The sequence below is a fragment of the Gopherus flavomarginatus genome, chromosome 3 (assembly GCF_025201925.1).
Source record: "Gopherus flavomarginatus isolate rGopFla2 chromosome 3, rGopFla2.mat.asm, whole genome shotgun sequence".
In the NCBI taxonomy this organism is placed as follows: Eukaryota; Metazoa; Chordata; order Testudines; family Testudinidae; genus Gopherus; species Gopherus flavomarginatus.
In genome coordinates, this window is record NC_066619.1 from 57,124,444 (window position 1) to 57,138,538 (window position 14,095).

At 39.9% G+C, this 14,095-nt stretch overlaps 1 protein-coding gene across 4 annotated transcripts in view; it reads right to left on the minus strand.

Moving 5' to 3' along the window:
* Nucleotides 1-233: 233 nt before the first annotated feature.
* TMEM161B (transmembrane protein 161B) overlaps nt 234-14,095 on the minus strand; it is a 75,465-nt gene continuing 61,603 nt past the window's right edge. For all 4 annotated transcript variants that reach the window (XM_050944817.1, XM_050944816.1, XM_050944815.1 and 1 more), the window contains 4 exons: nt 10,425-10,538; nt 7,976-8,150; nt 2,329-2,425; nt 234-1,616 (listed from right to left, as the gene is read on the minus strand). In XM_050944817.1, the coding sequence (XP_050800774.1) occupies nt 1,339-1,616; nt 2,329-2,425; nt 7,976-8,150; nt 10,425-10,538 (664 nt within the window). In that variant the 3' untranslated portion in view covers nt 234-1,338. The remainder of the gene's footprint in view (nt 1,617-2,328; nt 2,426-7,975; nt 8,151-10,424; nt 10,539-14,095) is intronic.

Below are 14,095 nucleotides of genomic sequence, written 5' to 3' on the forward strand. Positions count from 1 at the left end.
TACTATACATTTTAAAATTAAGGTACAGAAAATACATTTCTGAGACTAAAAGATGTTCAATACTTCTACATCAGCAGGATAACCTCACATTAGACTAACAAATGAAGATCACAGAGAGCAGAAAAGATAAGAGTAACAACTTCTGGGTGAATCTCTTTCAACAAAATTGCAAAGGTTCTTTATTAAAGTTAAGTACCTTTGTAGAGGCACCAAAAATGAATAGCCCTTTCAGCTGAACTTTCAAAAAAAATTTAATTTTCATTCAAAAAGAGATCTTGAACTCATTAGATACATATATGTCCCTATCCCACTGCCCTGTAACTTACATTCAGCAACTTAAAGATTCAATATTTATTTTTATAGACTCCATATATATTATATATCTAATATATAATATATATTTATATATATATATACACACACACACACACTTACAGATACATACACACTCAGCAGGATTATAGGTATCCTTTTTAAACAGTTTGATCAGTGTTGATAATCCTTCCTATTCCTTTTATTTTGTGAATTGAATGTAATTTATCTATTATCTGGAAAAATAAATTTTCAAGACCCAAATGGAATTTGTGGATCAATAGTAGCACCAATACTGTACTTGTGAGGGTTTATATGGCCATTACTTTAAAATGACTGCAGGGATTGAGACAATATATATTTTTCTAATATTCTTCTTAGAGCATGAGCATTCCTGCACTTCTTAGGCAGCAATATTTGCTGAGTCCATGCATTTGTTCCTACCTTAAATTCAAATATTACATAGCCTTCTTTACTGTAATATACAGTATTTCTTCTGTCCTGTTGGATTTTTTTGCTTTTCACATAGAAAAGTGATCAATATCGTTCCAACAGAAATTATTCTCTCCCCATTGTATGGCTCAGTTTCAAGATTGTTTAACTAGGCAGCCACCGTTAGTGTTACCTGTACCTCAATACCACTAAGAGTCATCAGTCAACGACTGAAGTAATATACAAAGTTTTCAGGGCAGCTTACTGTTAATGGAAAGCAAGGTACTCATAGGCGCTACCCTTTTAACTAGCCCTCCAATACCAGCCACACAAAAAGGTTAGTCACAGTTCCAATAGCATAATTCAGCAGTTACCTACCTACCTACCAACCATTTGGTAACAAAAGTTAAACCCACTTGTGATTTGAAGCAACAATATTCACCCTGAGAATACAGAGGAAGCATTTAAGAATAAAATCTGATATGTGTTTTTTCTTCACGCATGCATTCTTCCATTTTTTCTTCAGCCCCTCTGGGGTACATGGGTTTGAACTGAGAAGTTAAACTTCAGATATTTCCTTTGTGAGCTGATTATTCATGCCACAGTCAGATACTGGTGATAGAAAAGCCCAAAAAGGCTTGTGAAGAAGAGACAAGCAGCAATCCACCAGGTGAGAAAAGACAGGAGTCCTCGGAACAGAAGAGGAGTGAAAATGTTCTTTAGGCTGCCCAATGCCATTGTTATTTGTACTACAGTTACCTTCATCTTCCCATCAGCAGGTGGAGACTCAGAATAAACTGAATTGGGGAGTGGACTGTTCTCCACTGGAAAGTCAGAGCTAGATTCTGGATAGATGCCCCAAGAATAATTACCTGTTAAAAGTAAGATAATAAATGAAGCAACTAGATTCCATCTCCTTTTACTTTGGTCAAGTCTATAAATATACCTGCAGTACCCATGACATATTAGAAATAGAAAATTCTTTCTAAATAACTTCCTAAATATAAAATTGCAAAATGCCTGATGTCAACTCCCTAATTACACTACAGTAGATCTGGTAAGACAGTGTAAGACATATCCTTCATGATGGTCTGGTGTTGCTCTATTCTTCTATTAATACTAGAAGAAAATCCATGCCTCATTTATAAATAGGGTCAAGAAGTCCATGCAGTTTTAAAGATAAGACCTGAACTAACATTAGAAAATGTCATTAACAGATTTCCATAAAATGATACATGTAAAAAGCATAATTGATATAGTTTTTTTACATTTTATAAACAGAAAGATCCATGTTTCAATATACATAAAACATCTCAATTTGTTTGTTATACTAAATAGTTTGCCTGTTGGATTAATAATCACAAATAGGAATTAACATCTGGTTAACAGGTGTCTTAATCAGAAAGAAGACAGAATAGTCTTAAAGCCACTACTTTAAATGACAAGAAAACATCTTTGTATATTATTGGTTACACATGATTTCTTTTAATGGACAGATATAAAAAGATAAAAGCCTTTCATAATAGGATAACAAAATTTTTTACTAAACATATGCACTGTTTTCCTTTATTAAATTTTGCTTACCTAGTGTTTTCAAAAGCAGAGTTGTATGAAGCAGCATTACCAAAGGTGCCACATACTGCAGTGCAATTACACAAAGGTAATAAAATACTCGGGCCACCTGAAATCAACAAAATCCTTATGAGTGACTTAGTGTGCAAAAAAATCTCAACACAGCTGACATGTTATGAATGATCATAGCTAACATTTAAATACAACTGTCAGGAAAACGAGCAGTTTAAAGAAATGTGATCCTTATGAGAGAAGCTAAATTCTAAAGATTTTTCCCGCCAGATTTTTAGTGTCTAAAAATACTGTCTTCAAAAACACTTTTCATGAAAAATTTCAGACTTAATAAAAGTTTCATAATACTTAAAGAGCTCATTACTTTACTAGTTATTTCCTTACAAAAGGCAGAGTTAAAAAAAATCCATTCATCTCATTTTTTCTAAAAAATCCTATCCAATGATCTGCATTTCTATACACTAGAAGTTTGTTAAAAAGCAGTCTGAAAGTTAATGTACTTTGGATAAAAATTTTCAAAAAGTGCTGGAGTGACTCAGAAGCCTAAGTCTCATTTTCAAAAGTGACTTAGGCAAATGCTTAAGTCCCACTGTCTTTCAATAAGACTTTGGCTCCTAAGGGTCTAAGTCAGGGGTGGGCAAATTTTATGGCCTCAGGACTACATCTGGGTATGGTAATTGTATGGCGGGCCATGAACGCCCAGTGGAGGAGTAATATGGGGGGCTCTATAAGGGATGTTACCGAGGAGGGGAGGGGAGCATTCATGGGGTGTGGAGTGGAGGGGAGAGGGCTCTACTGGGGCAGCACTGGGGACTCCTAGGGGCCCTGCAGTGACACCAAGACAGCCATACCAGGCACCACCACAGGCAGTGTCACTCTAGCTGGGATGGTTTGAGGCTCCTAAGGGTGGGGCCACGACCGGGAAGGAATCAGGCACACTGCTGCATAGGGGCAGGGTGAAGACGTGCCTGCAGAGTGTGGCTCTGCCTGCCGGAGGATGGTGCTCAAGGGAATTGAGAGCCGGGGACTTGAGAGCAGCAGGCAGGCGGAGCAGGGCAAGCCCCCGCTCCTGCTCCCTGGCAGGAGCTAGAGAGCTCAGTAAAAATGCTTGATGGGCCAGAAGTTGCCCGTGGGCCACAGTCTGCCCACCCCTGGTCTAAGTCCCTTTTGGAAGATGTGACTTAAGTGCTTTTGTTTAACAGTGTAAGATATTAGTAAATGAAAATGGTCAGAAAAATGAGAAATACAAATAGAAGCTCCATGGTTAATTTAACTAGTTAACAGAATTCACTTAAAGAATCTTCACTTCAGATTTATATAATATTTTATTGGACTCCACTTTTAAATTATTTTATTTCTTCACAAGGAGTGGGTCCTCCTCTCCTAATCACTAATGTTACATTACATATTTATACACAACTGTTGACCCAAAGGGCTGGAGGAAAAATAAGAGGACAAAGTAAAAAAACAAAATCAGCAATGAAAAAGTCAACTCCACATCTTAAGTAAGAATAAAATATTGGCCTTGTCTAAAGGATGAAAAGGCATAGAATTCTTTAAAATAGCACTAAAAAGAGGGAAGGGTTTTGAGATGAAAATGTGTCAAAAAGACAGTATGGGGAAGAGTTCCAAAACACTGGGTACTGAAGAGGAAGTATGACAACCATGGAACCAAAGCATAAGATGACTGTTCCCCCCTTTGACAGAATATGATCAAACAGAAAAATAGCAACCAATAAAGGAAAAGGATTGGAAGGATCATTTCCTGGTTACAGCAACGAAGACCAAAAAAAGAGTGGAGGCGATAGATAAACAGTAAGATAAAACAAAAATTGATTTTGTTCAGTGGCTTTGGACTGACTGAAAAGGAGGATTTTGGAAGACTGAAGTAGAGGGCAATGTATGGAACAGGCTTTTGCTATATGAAAATTACAAAAAAAACTTATACACCTCTACCCCGCTATAACGCTGTCCTCGAGAGCCAAAAAAATCTTACCACGTTATAGGTGAAACTGCATTATATCGAACTTGCTTTGATCCAGAGTGCACAACCCCACCCCCGGAGCACTGCTTTATCATGTTATATTTGAATTCTTGTTATATCGGGTCATTTTATATCGGGTAGAGGTGTAGTTAACTGAGATATTTAGGTTTCAGAGCAGCACCCGTATGAGTATGGGTACTTCCACCTTTTCATGTTCTCTGTATGCATAAATATCTTCTTACTGTATGTTCCATTCTATGCATCCGATGAAGTGGGCTGTAGCCCACAAAAGCTTATGCTCAAATAAATTTGTTAGTCTCCAAGGTGCCACAAGTACTCCTGTTCTTTGAGATATTCAAAAGATGTTGCATTTTCCAGATAACATGAGAAATATGAGTGCAGAAAGATTCTGATTAAAGAACTCCGAGGTTCCTAGCAGCAACAACTGGACTGATTCTGGTATTGATGATCGTGAGAAGAGCCCTGTGAATAAATCCACCTTAATCCTGAAACCCCACATTAGTCATCATGCTTCTGACTAAAAATTAAGGGCTAGAAATCTCCTTCAAAGCCCTTTTATGGCCATTGCTTAATATTTCGCGGGTGACACAGATACTTCACTGTCGTGCAGTACAGATACTACAAGTCGTGCAGTACACAATGCCATCCACAGCCTCAAACCACCCTGACATTATAATCAAAGAGGCTGATAAAGAAGGTGTTGCTGTCATCATGAACAGGTCTGACTACCAAAAGGAGGCCACCAGACAACTCTCCAATATAAAATTCTATAGGCCACTTCCCTCAGACCCCACTGAGGAATACACTAAGAAACTGCACCATCTACTCAGGACATTCCCTACACTAACACTGGAACAAATCAACATACCTTTAGAGCCCCGACCAGGGTTATTCTATCTACTACCCAAGATCCACAAACCCGGAAATCCTGGACGCCTCATCATCTCGGGCATTGGCACTCTCACTGAAGGACTGTCTGGATATGTGGACTCTCTATTCAGACCCTATGCCACCAGCACTCCCAGCTATGTCTGTGACACCACTGATTTCCTGAGGAAACTACAATGCATTGGTGACCTTCCAGAAAACACCATCCTAGCCACCATGGATGTAGAGGCTCTTTACACAAACATCCCACACACAGATGGAATACAAGTGGTCAGGAACAGTATCCCTGATGATGCCGCAGCACAGCTGGTTGCTGAGCTCTGTGCCATTATCCTCACACAGAACTGTTTCAAATTTGATGACAATATATATCTCCAGATCAGTGGCACTGCTATGGGCACCCGCATGGCACCACAATATGCCAATATTTTTATGGCCGACCTGGAACAACGCTTCCTCAGCTCTCGTCCACTCACGCCCCTTCTCTACCTACGCTACACTGATGACATCTTCATCATCTGGACCCATGGGAAGGAGATTCTGGAAAAATTCCACGATTTCAACAGTTTCCACCCCACCATCAACCTCAGCCTGGACCAATCTACACAGGAGGTCCACTTCCTAGATACCACGGTGCAAATAAGTGATAGTCACATTAACACCATCCTATACCGAAAACCTATCCATCGCTATGCCTACCTTCATGCCTCCAGCTTCCATCCCGGGCACACCACACGATCCATTGTCTACAGCCAAGCACTGAGGTACAACGACATCTGCTCTAACCCCTCAGACAGAGACCAACACCTACAACATCTCCACCAAGCATTCTCAAAACTACAATACCTGCACGAGGAAATAAGGAAACAGACCAACAGAGCCAGACGTGTACCTAGAAGCCTCCTACTGCAAGACAAACCCAAGAAAGAAACCAACAGGACTCCACTGGCTATCACATACAGTCCCCAGCTAAAACCTCTCCAATGCATCATCAACCCATCCTGGACAATGATCCCACACTTTCACAGGCCTTGGGTGGCAGGCCAGTCCTCACCCACAGACAACCTGCCAGCCTGAAGCACATTCTCACCAGTAACTGCACACCGCACCGTAGTAACTCTAGCTCAGGAATCAATCCATGCAACAAACCTCGATGCCAACTCTGCCCACATATCTACACCAGCGACGCCATCACAGGACCTAACCATATCAGCCACACCATCACCGGTTCATTCACCTGCATGTCCACCAATGTAATATACGCCATCATATGACAGCAATGCCCCTCTACTATGTACATTGGCCAAACTGGACAGTCTCTACGGAAAAGGATAAATGGACACAAATCAGATATTAGGAATGGCAATATACAAAAACCTGTAGGAGAACACTTCAACCTCCCTGGCAACACTATAGCAGATCTTAAGGTGGCCATCCTGCAGCAAAAAAACTTCAGGACCAGACTTCAAAGAGAAACTGCTGAGCTTCAGCTCATCTGCAAATTTGTCACCATCAGCTCAGGATTAAATAAATAAAGACTGTGAATGGCTTGCCAACTACAAAACCAGTTTCTCCTCCCTTGGTTTTCACACCTCATTTGCTAGAAGAGGGCCTCATCCTCCCTGATTCAACTAACTTCTCTATCTCTAGCTTGCTTCTTGCTTGCATATATATAGCATCCGACGAAGTGGGTATTCACCCATGAAAGCTCATGCTCCAAAACGTCTCTGTTAGTCTATAAGGTGCCACAGGATTCTTTGCTGCTTTTACAGATCCAGACTAACATGGCTATCCCTCTGATACTAGATACTACACTAATAGTCATAGTGATAAGTACTATTATTGAAAAACTTAAAATAGACAAGTACATTTTTGTGCTATATGACACTTTCCAGATCACATCTCCCATGGGACTGACTAACATGTTGCACTCAGTACTTCTCTGCAAAATGAGCCTCTCCCTCTCAAATTGTTGCATAGTGGCCTTACAAATTTCTATCCATCCATTTGGCCATAGTAATTTGACTGCTAAAAGAAATAATTATTCAGTGTTATCATGGTAACAAGATGGACAGGTACTTGTACATCCAGGCTAGTACATTTTTGTGACACTTTTACAAAATTGCCCTATCATTCAGCTCTTTATATTAAAAAAAAGTCCTTCCATTTTATGCTATATATTTGTATATAGTTCCTTTCACAGTTCAAGGATCTTTGCACATTTAGCACACTATACAGCCATACAACCTTACCTTTGCCTCTCAAAGTGGGAATATAACCACACCCTTGCTTCTCCTAACAAAGCCACCCATTGCCTCTGTGCCCACCATAAGTCTAAATCACCACTCATTCATACACTCCACAGACCTTTGCAGAAGTCTGTGTCCCATTAATCTGGGAAATACAGTAGCTGATTGCCAGAGATTATGCTGGACAAAAAGGCTGCGATAGGTACAGTTCTGTGACTGCCTGTAGGGACTCTTTAGGACATGGAGCAAAGGAAGCAGAGTTTAGCTGTGTGGCTGTGGTGTGTGGAAAATATTAGTTCAACTCTGCATTTCCTCGATTTGAGGGGGTTTCCCCTTGCAATGGGAGCCTTCTTGTAAAAAAACACTCAAGAAACCTCCCAGTTTACGATTTTTGGATGTGAATTCTGAACCTCTGGAAAGGTACAAGGACAGGGCAATGTGTTGTGCCTAACAAGCTATGTTAAATCATTTCAAACATTTACCATTTTTGTTCCATTCTACTTACCATTTTCTGCAGATCAACCATACTTATTCTGCCAGCCTCCTTTTTCATCTGATCCACACATTTCTGTGCTAAATTAAGGTAGGCTTGCAGGTGTTTGCGCATCATGGCCAACCGTAAAGCGCACAATAGGATAATTATCCACAGTCGTACCGTATCAAATGTTGCTTCTGACATTCTGTGGATCAAAACAGCCTAGTAATATTCTCCAAAAGTCACCCCTATATATACTTAATCCTATGTATCTGTTTACATTATATTATCTGCACAAAAAACTTGACGTGTCTTGAGGGAAATATTTAATATAATTATTTACATAGCTCCTGTTCAAGCAATATACAATTTTCCCTTCTCCCTCAGTTCCTTACACTTCCCATTCATGTCATAGCACTAGGCCTATATAAATATCCAAGTAACTGCAATGGGAAAACCTGGTAAGTTCTGTCAGTACTGAAGATTTCAAGCAATCTGGAATAATAAATGAGAACTATGCATTCCAAATGCTTTAAGATTTGGAATCTTCACTATACAGCTGTAAAATATCAACGGAAGTAAAGCCTAATTATATCTTTGGCCCTCTAGCCAGGTTAAATGCCAAGTCACTGCAATAGTTTTTCTAGTTAAAAAAAAAACACTAAAGTACAAAAACTCAAATTGTAATTATATTGAGTTCACTGCCAATGCAACTTCCTTTGGCATACAAAGTGGTCACAACAATTAGACAGCTTTTATTTCTAGAAACAAAACAGTAAAAAAACCTACAAACTTATTTTTACTGTGATAGTTATTTTAATTTTTTCAAAAAAAGGATTACTTAGTGTCATAAACAGATAGTTAAGGGTTAATAGAACAGAAGTACTTCATGTCTCTTTTGACTGTAAAGAGTTAACAAGTTCAGTGAGCCTGGCTGTCACCTGACCAGAGAACCAATCAGGGGACAGGATACTTTCAAATCTTGAGGGAGGGAAGTTTTTGTGTGTGCTGTTAGTGTTTGGTGGTGGTTCTCTCTGGGTTCTGAGAGTGACCAGACGTGCAACCAGGTTTCTCTCCAACCTCTTTGATACGGTGTCTTGTATGTCCAGAATAGTGAGTACTAGGTAGATAAGGCAAGTTAGGCTTATGTTTGTTTTCTTTATTTGCAAATGTGTATTTGGCTGGAAGGAGTTCAAATTTGTATTTTGCTGAAAGGATTTTAATTTGTACTTGTATACTTAGGCTGGGAGGGTATTCCCAGTGTCTATAGCTGAAAGACCCTGTAACATATTCCATCTTAAATTTACAAAGATAATTTTTACTGTTTTTTCTTTCTTTAATTAAAAGCTTTTCTTGTTTAAGAACCTGATCGTTTTTTTATTCTGGTGAGACCCCAGGGGACTGGGTCTGGATTCACCAGGGAATTGGTGGGGAGAAAGGAGGGAAGGGGGAGAGAGAGATTAATTTTCTCTGTGTTAGGATTACTCTCTCTCTCAGGGAGAGTCTGGGAAGGGGAGAGAGAAGGAGGGGGGAAGGTGAATTTTCCTCTCTGTTTTAAGATTCAAGGAGTTTGAATCACAGTGATCTTCCAGGGTAACCCAGGGAGGGGAAGTCTGGGAGAGGCAACGGTGAGGGAAAGGGTTTACCTTCCTTGTGTTAAGATCCAGAGGGTCTGGGTCTTGGGGGTCCCCGGGCAAGGTTTGGGGGGGACCAGAGTGTACCAGGCACTGGAATTCCTGGTTGGTGGCAGCGCTACAAGTACTAAGCTGGTAATTGAGCTTAGAGGAATTCATGCTGGTACCCCATCTTTTGGACGTTAAGGTTCAGAGTGGGGAATTTTACCATAACACTTAGCTTCAATAAATAAAGTGACACTGCAGCCTCTCTCCAATACACAAATCAGGAAACATGTAGGGTATGTTTACCATGGAGACTATACCAGTATAACCTCCTCTCCAAATGAAGTTAGCTACTCTACTGACCACACTGCAAGATAACACCCCACCCAGAAAGAGTGATTTGATTAGCAGCACAGCAATTCTATTAGAGTGACTGGATTAGTAGCTGATGAACTATGTTAACCCAGATGCTGCATCACCACTACATTATTAGCTCTCAGATGTCAGCAGCAGCACTTGAGCTTCAACACACATCCCGTAATAGGCCAGCTTGTTCAAACTTAAAGCACCACTTATAACTCAAGCTAGACACCCGTGTGTGCACAGAGATGGGACAACTCTAGTTATAGCTTGAGAAATATTGCAGTGAAAAACAAGCCTGGCCTATGCTACAGCACCATCCTAGGGATATGGTGGAATCTCTGTAGGGCCTATGCCAAGTATTCCTTCCATGGTCAGAAACAGGGATTTTAAGGCCCCTTTATGTCACTTCAGCCCTTTTACCTGGCATAAATGGAACAGAATGGGGGTGAAGAATCTGATCCTAAGACTTCAGAACAAATGTTAAAAAGGAACCTTACAAAGGTATGCTCTCTTTGCCCAGAGGTGGGTTCATAATATAGTCCTTGGTGATTGGTTTTACCCACAATAAGACCATAAGTAAAGGTGCCAAGAAGTTTATATGCAGCAATGTTCTGGAAGGAAAGAGAAAAGGAAAATATATTTAATACATACGATCATTACACTGGCAATCCAGATTTTCATACCTCCAAATTGTTGAAAGTAATGAGGCTTGGCAGAATTTGTTTGAATATATTTTGGCTGACAATATCATTGTTTAATTTTAAGCATTTTTTTCAATTTTTATAGATTTAAATTTTCACAGTGGCAGGAATTTATGAAGCGAGTCAGATAATTATTTAATGCCAGTAGTCATTCAGTGTCAAAAAGTTAAAGCTTGATAACTGTAAAATACAAAGTTGTAAACATCACATGTAAAAATATATAAAGTAAATATCCTTAAATAAAACAAACTTAGGAAGCACTTTTCTGACTCTGCCTATCAGTAAATTTCAAACAATCATTGACGGAAGTATCTTTTCTTCAGTTTGTATGTATGCTGAAATAAATGTTTACTGACATACCGTATATACTCGTTCATAAGCTGAATATTTTTGGTAAAAAAATGACGCATCAAAGAGCAGGGATGTACACCAAAATTTGATGATTTTAAACTCTATGGCAGGATTTGGCAATCTATGGCATGCATGCCAAAGGTGGCAAACAAGGTGATTTACTGTGGCACGCTGCTGCCAGCCTGGTGTCCCCGCCACCAGCTCCTGGCTGGCAGGGGCCGGCAGACAGAACCCCCAACTGACAGCAGGCTGAGCGGTTCAGCCCGCTGCCAGCCAAGGTCCCGGCCACTGGCCCCACTCAGCCTGCTGCCAGTCTGGGGTTCCACCTGCCAGCCCCTGTAAACGTAAAATGTATTACTGGCAAGCGAAACCTTAAACTACTGCAAATAAATGAATACTTGGCACACCACTTCTGAAAAGTTGCTAACCTTTGCTCTATGGAATCATTGAAACTAATACACTATAGTTTTGTTTACCTGGAGCATCTGCAGGCATGGAGCCCCTCAGCTTCCTGTGGCCGCAATTCGCCGTTCCCAGCCAATGGGAGCTGCAGGAAGTGGCGCCATGCCTGCAGACGCTCCAAGTAAACAAAACGTCCCGACCCGCCAGCAGCTTACCCTGACAGGCCAGGAGCCAAAGTTTTCCACCCCCTGAAATACAGGTTCGGCTTATGAAAGGGTCATACAGTTTTTGCTATTTTTACCCATCCATTTTGGGGGGTTGGCTTATAAACGAACGGGCTAATGAACGAGTATATACCAATAAAAATCAAATCCTTCCAAGACTAAAAATAATGTGGGAGTTTCTCAATAAAACTGAGAGAAAGTGGTGGAAATAGGGAAGTCTTCTTTTCTTCAGCATGCTTACGGGATTTTAACAACAGAAGAATTAGCCACGCAATTTCAGGATAATTAATGATTAGATACTGTGGTGAAAGGTGCACAACTTTGAATAAACTCCTATTTCAGTGTATTCTAATGAACCATAAGGAACCACATGTTACACAGCAACATGGTTAGTGACAGCTGTTGTAAATATCTACACTGGTATAATGTATGTTTAATCTAAGAACTCAGTATCTCAAACTGATAATTATGGAAAATATTCAATTCCATTAGTGGAAAGTGAGATTAGTAACATGAATATTTTTGTACTATTGAAAAGATTAGTTTGTTATTCACACAGAATCAGGGAAACATTTTATCATTTCTGGCAAGTCAAATTTGCCAATTTTGTATAGATTTTCTTAATTGGGAACCTTGACTAACTCAAAGTGAAATTTGATACTTGCATACAATTATAGCTGCTCAGAGAGAAAACACTGTAAGAAAGATAGATCATTTCTAGAATAGTTACTTTTAAAAGTACTGGATTCACAGCAAATTAAACTGGATGGTTAAAATAAAAACCAAGTTGTGGGAATGCAAAACAAGAATGAACTTTTTTTTTTTAAATGAACCTAAGGCCTGTGAAGATAAAGCCCATGCTCAGTTCCTCTCACAAAGCTAATATCAGTACAATCTCAAAAGGGCTTGATTGTGCACCCATTAAAGTCAATGGAAATATTTCCATTGACTTCAGTGGGTATAGAATTAAGTGTTGGTGCCAGTACAACATTGCAACATTAGCTGAGCCAGACTGCCCATACTCCCATATCTAAAGAAAGTGCTACAATACTATAGGGGAGTCAACCAGGTGAATAAAAAATTTATCCTAAAAGTATCAGATGTCATTCAATTAAAACACTATTAAGACTCTTAAAACCATCTGTATTTGTATTTTCAGAAGCATCTCATCATGCAGTCTGAGTAAACACTGGTTCAGAAATAAAAAAGCAGTGCTAGCAATGCAGTGTTGCTAGGGAACACCACAGCATCAAGGAGCAGCTCAAAGCAGTTCAGTAGCTTGTGAACAGCTTTTACCTGCTCTTTTGCTTATTTAAGTCACATCATTAGATCAGTGGACTAGAACGTGTAAAGGGGTGGCAAAAATCCATTTTTGTCCATTGGAGTAGTGTGAAAAAGGCTGAAAGTACTCAAAGCAACCTATGGAAAAGGGGTGGATGGGTAACTACAGAAAAACACACACACACACACGCACGGTGCTGCTGAAAGAAAATTAAGAGGATTATCAAAATTAAACATTAAAAATAGCCACACCAACAAGATTTTTTATTCTATATAATATATGTCACCAAGAACAAGTATAATTAAATATTAGGATATTACAGTCCAGGATTGTCAGTGGGGATCAGGTACTCAGAAAACCCTGAAGGGAAATTTAAAATGTATTAAAACAAAACATGTCTGAATTTGGGCCTCTAACTAGGTAAGAAGCTAGATTTGAAAATGTGGCTTTAATCTGGTGTCAACTCCCACTCCCCAATTAAATACCTTTGATTATATAAATAGCATGATAAGTAACAGCCACTTACCTATTCAACCTTATGGAAAATGACACTTGCATTTTATTCTTTAGCATTTTAAAAGATGCTTCTCTATGCCTGCTGCAGTTTGAATTTGCTCTTCCTACATAGTTTCCTAATTGCAATGTGGCCTTGGCTACACTGGCGCTTTACAGCACTGCAACTTTCTCGCTCAGGGATGTGAAAAAAACACCTCCCTGAGCGCAGCAAGTTACAGAGCTGCAAAGCGCCAGTGTAAACTCGGGGAGGTGGAGTACCTGCAGCACTGGGAGAACTCTCTCCCAGCGCTGGCGCTGCGACCACACTCGCACTTCAAAGCGCTGCCGCGGGAGCGCTCCTGCGGCAGCGCTTTGGAGGTTTGAGTGCAGCCAAGCCCGTGTATTTAATGTGTAACAAATATAAAATGAAGTTGCCAAGTTTTAGTCACACGATTAAAATAGACAAAGACAATTAGGGGCTATTTTTTTCTGCTTGGTTTTGTTTTGCTTTCTTTACTGCTCTCCTGAAACCACTTCACTCCACACTAGTCTCTTTCTGTATTCTGCCCCTAATCCTACAAGCAGCCAGCGAACAGTGCACATCTGAAACTGGCAGCTGTGACTCTCTCCTTCATCACCATTTCCTAATCTGCCTAAAAATGTGACCAAAGTGGAGAATGAGAGCCAATCAGTGTGATGCTCCTATACACGGA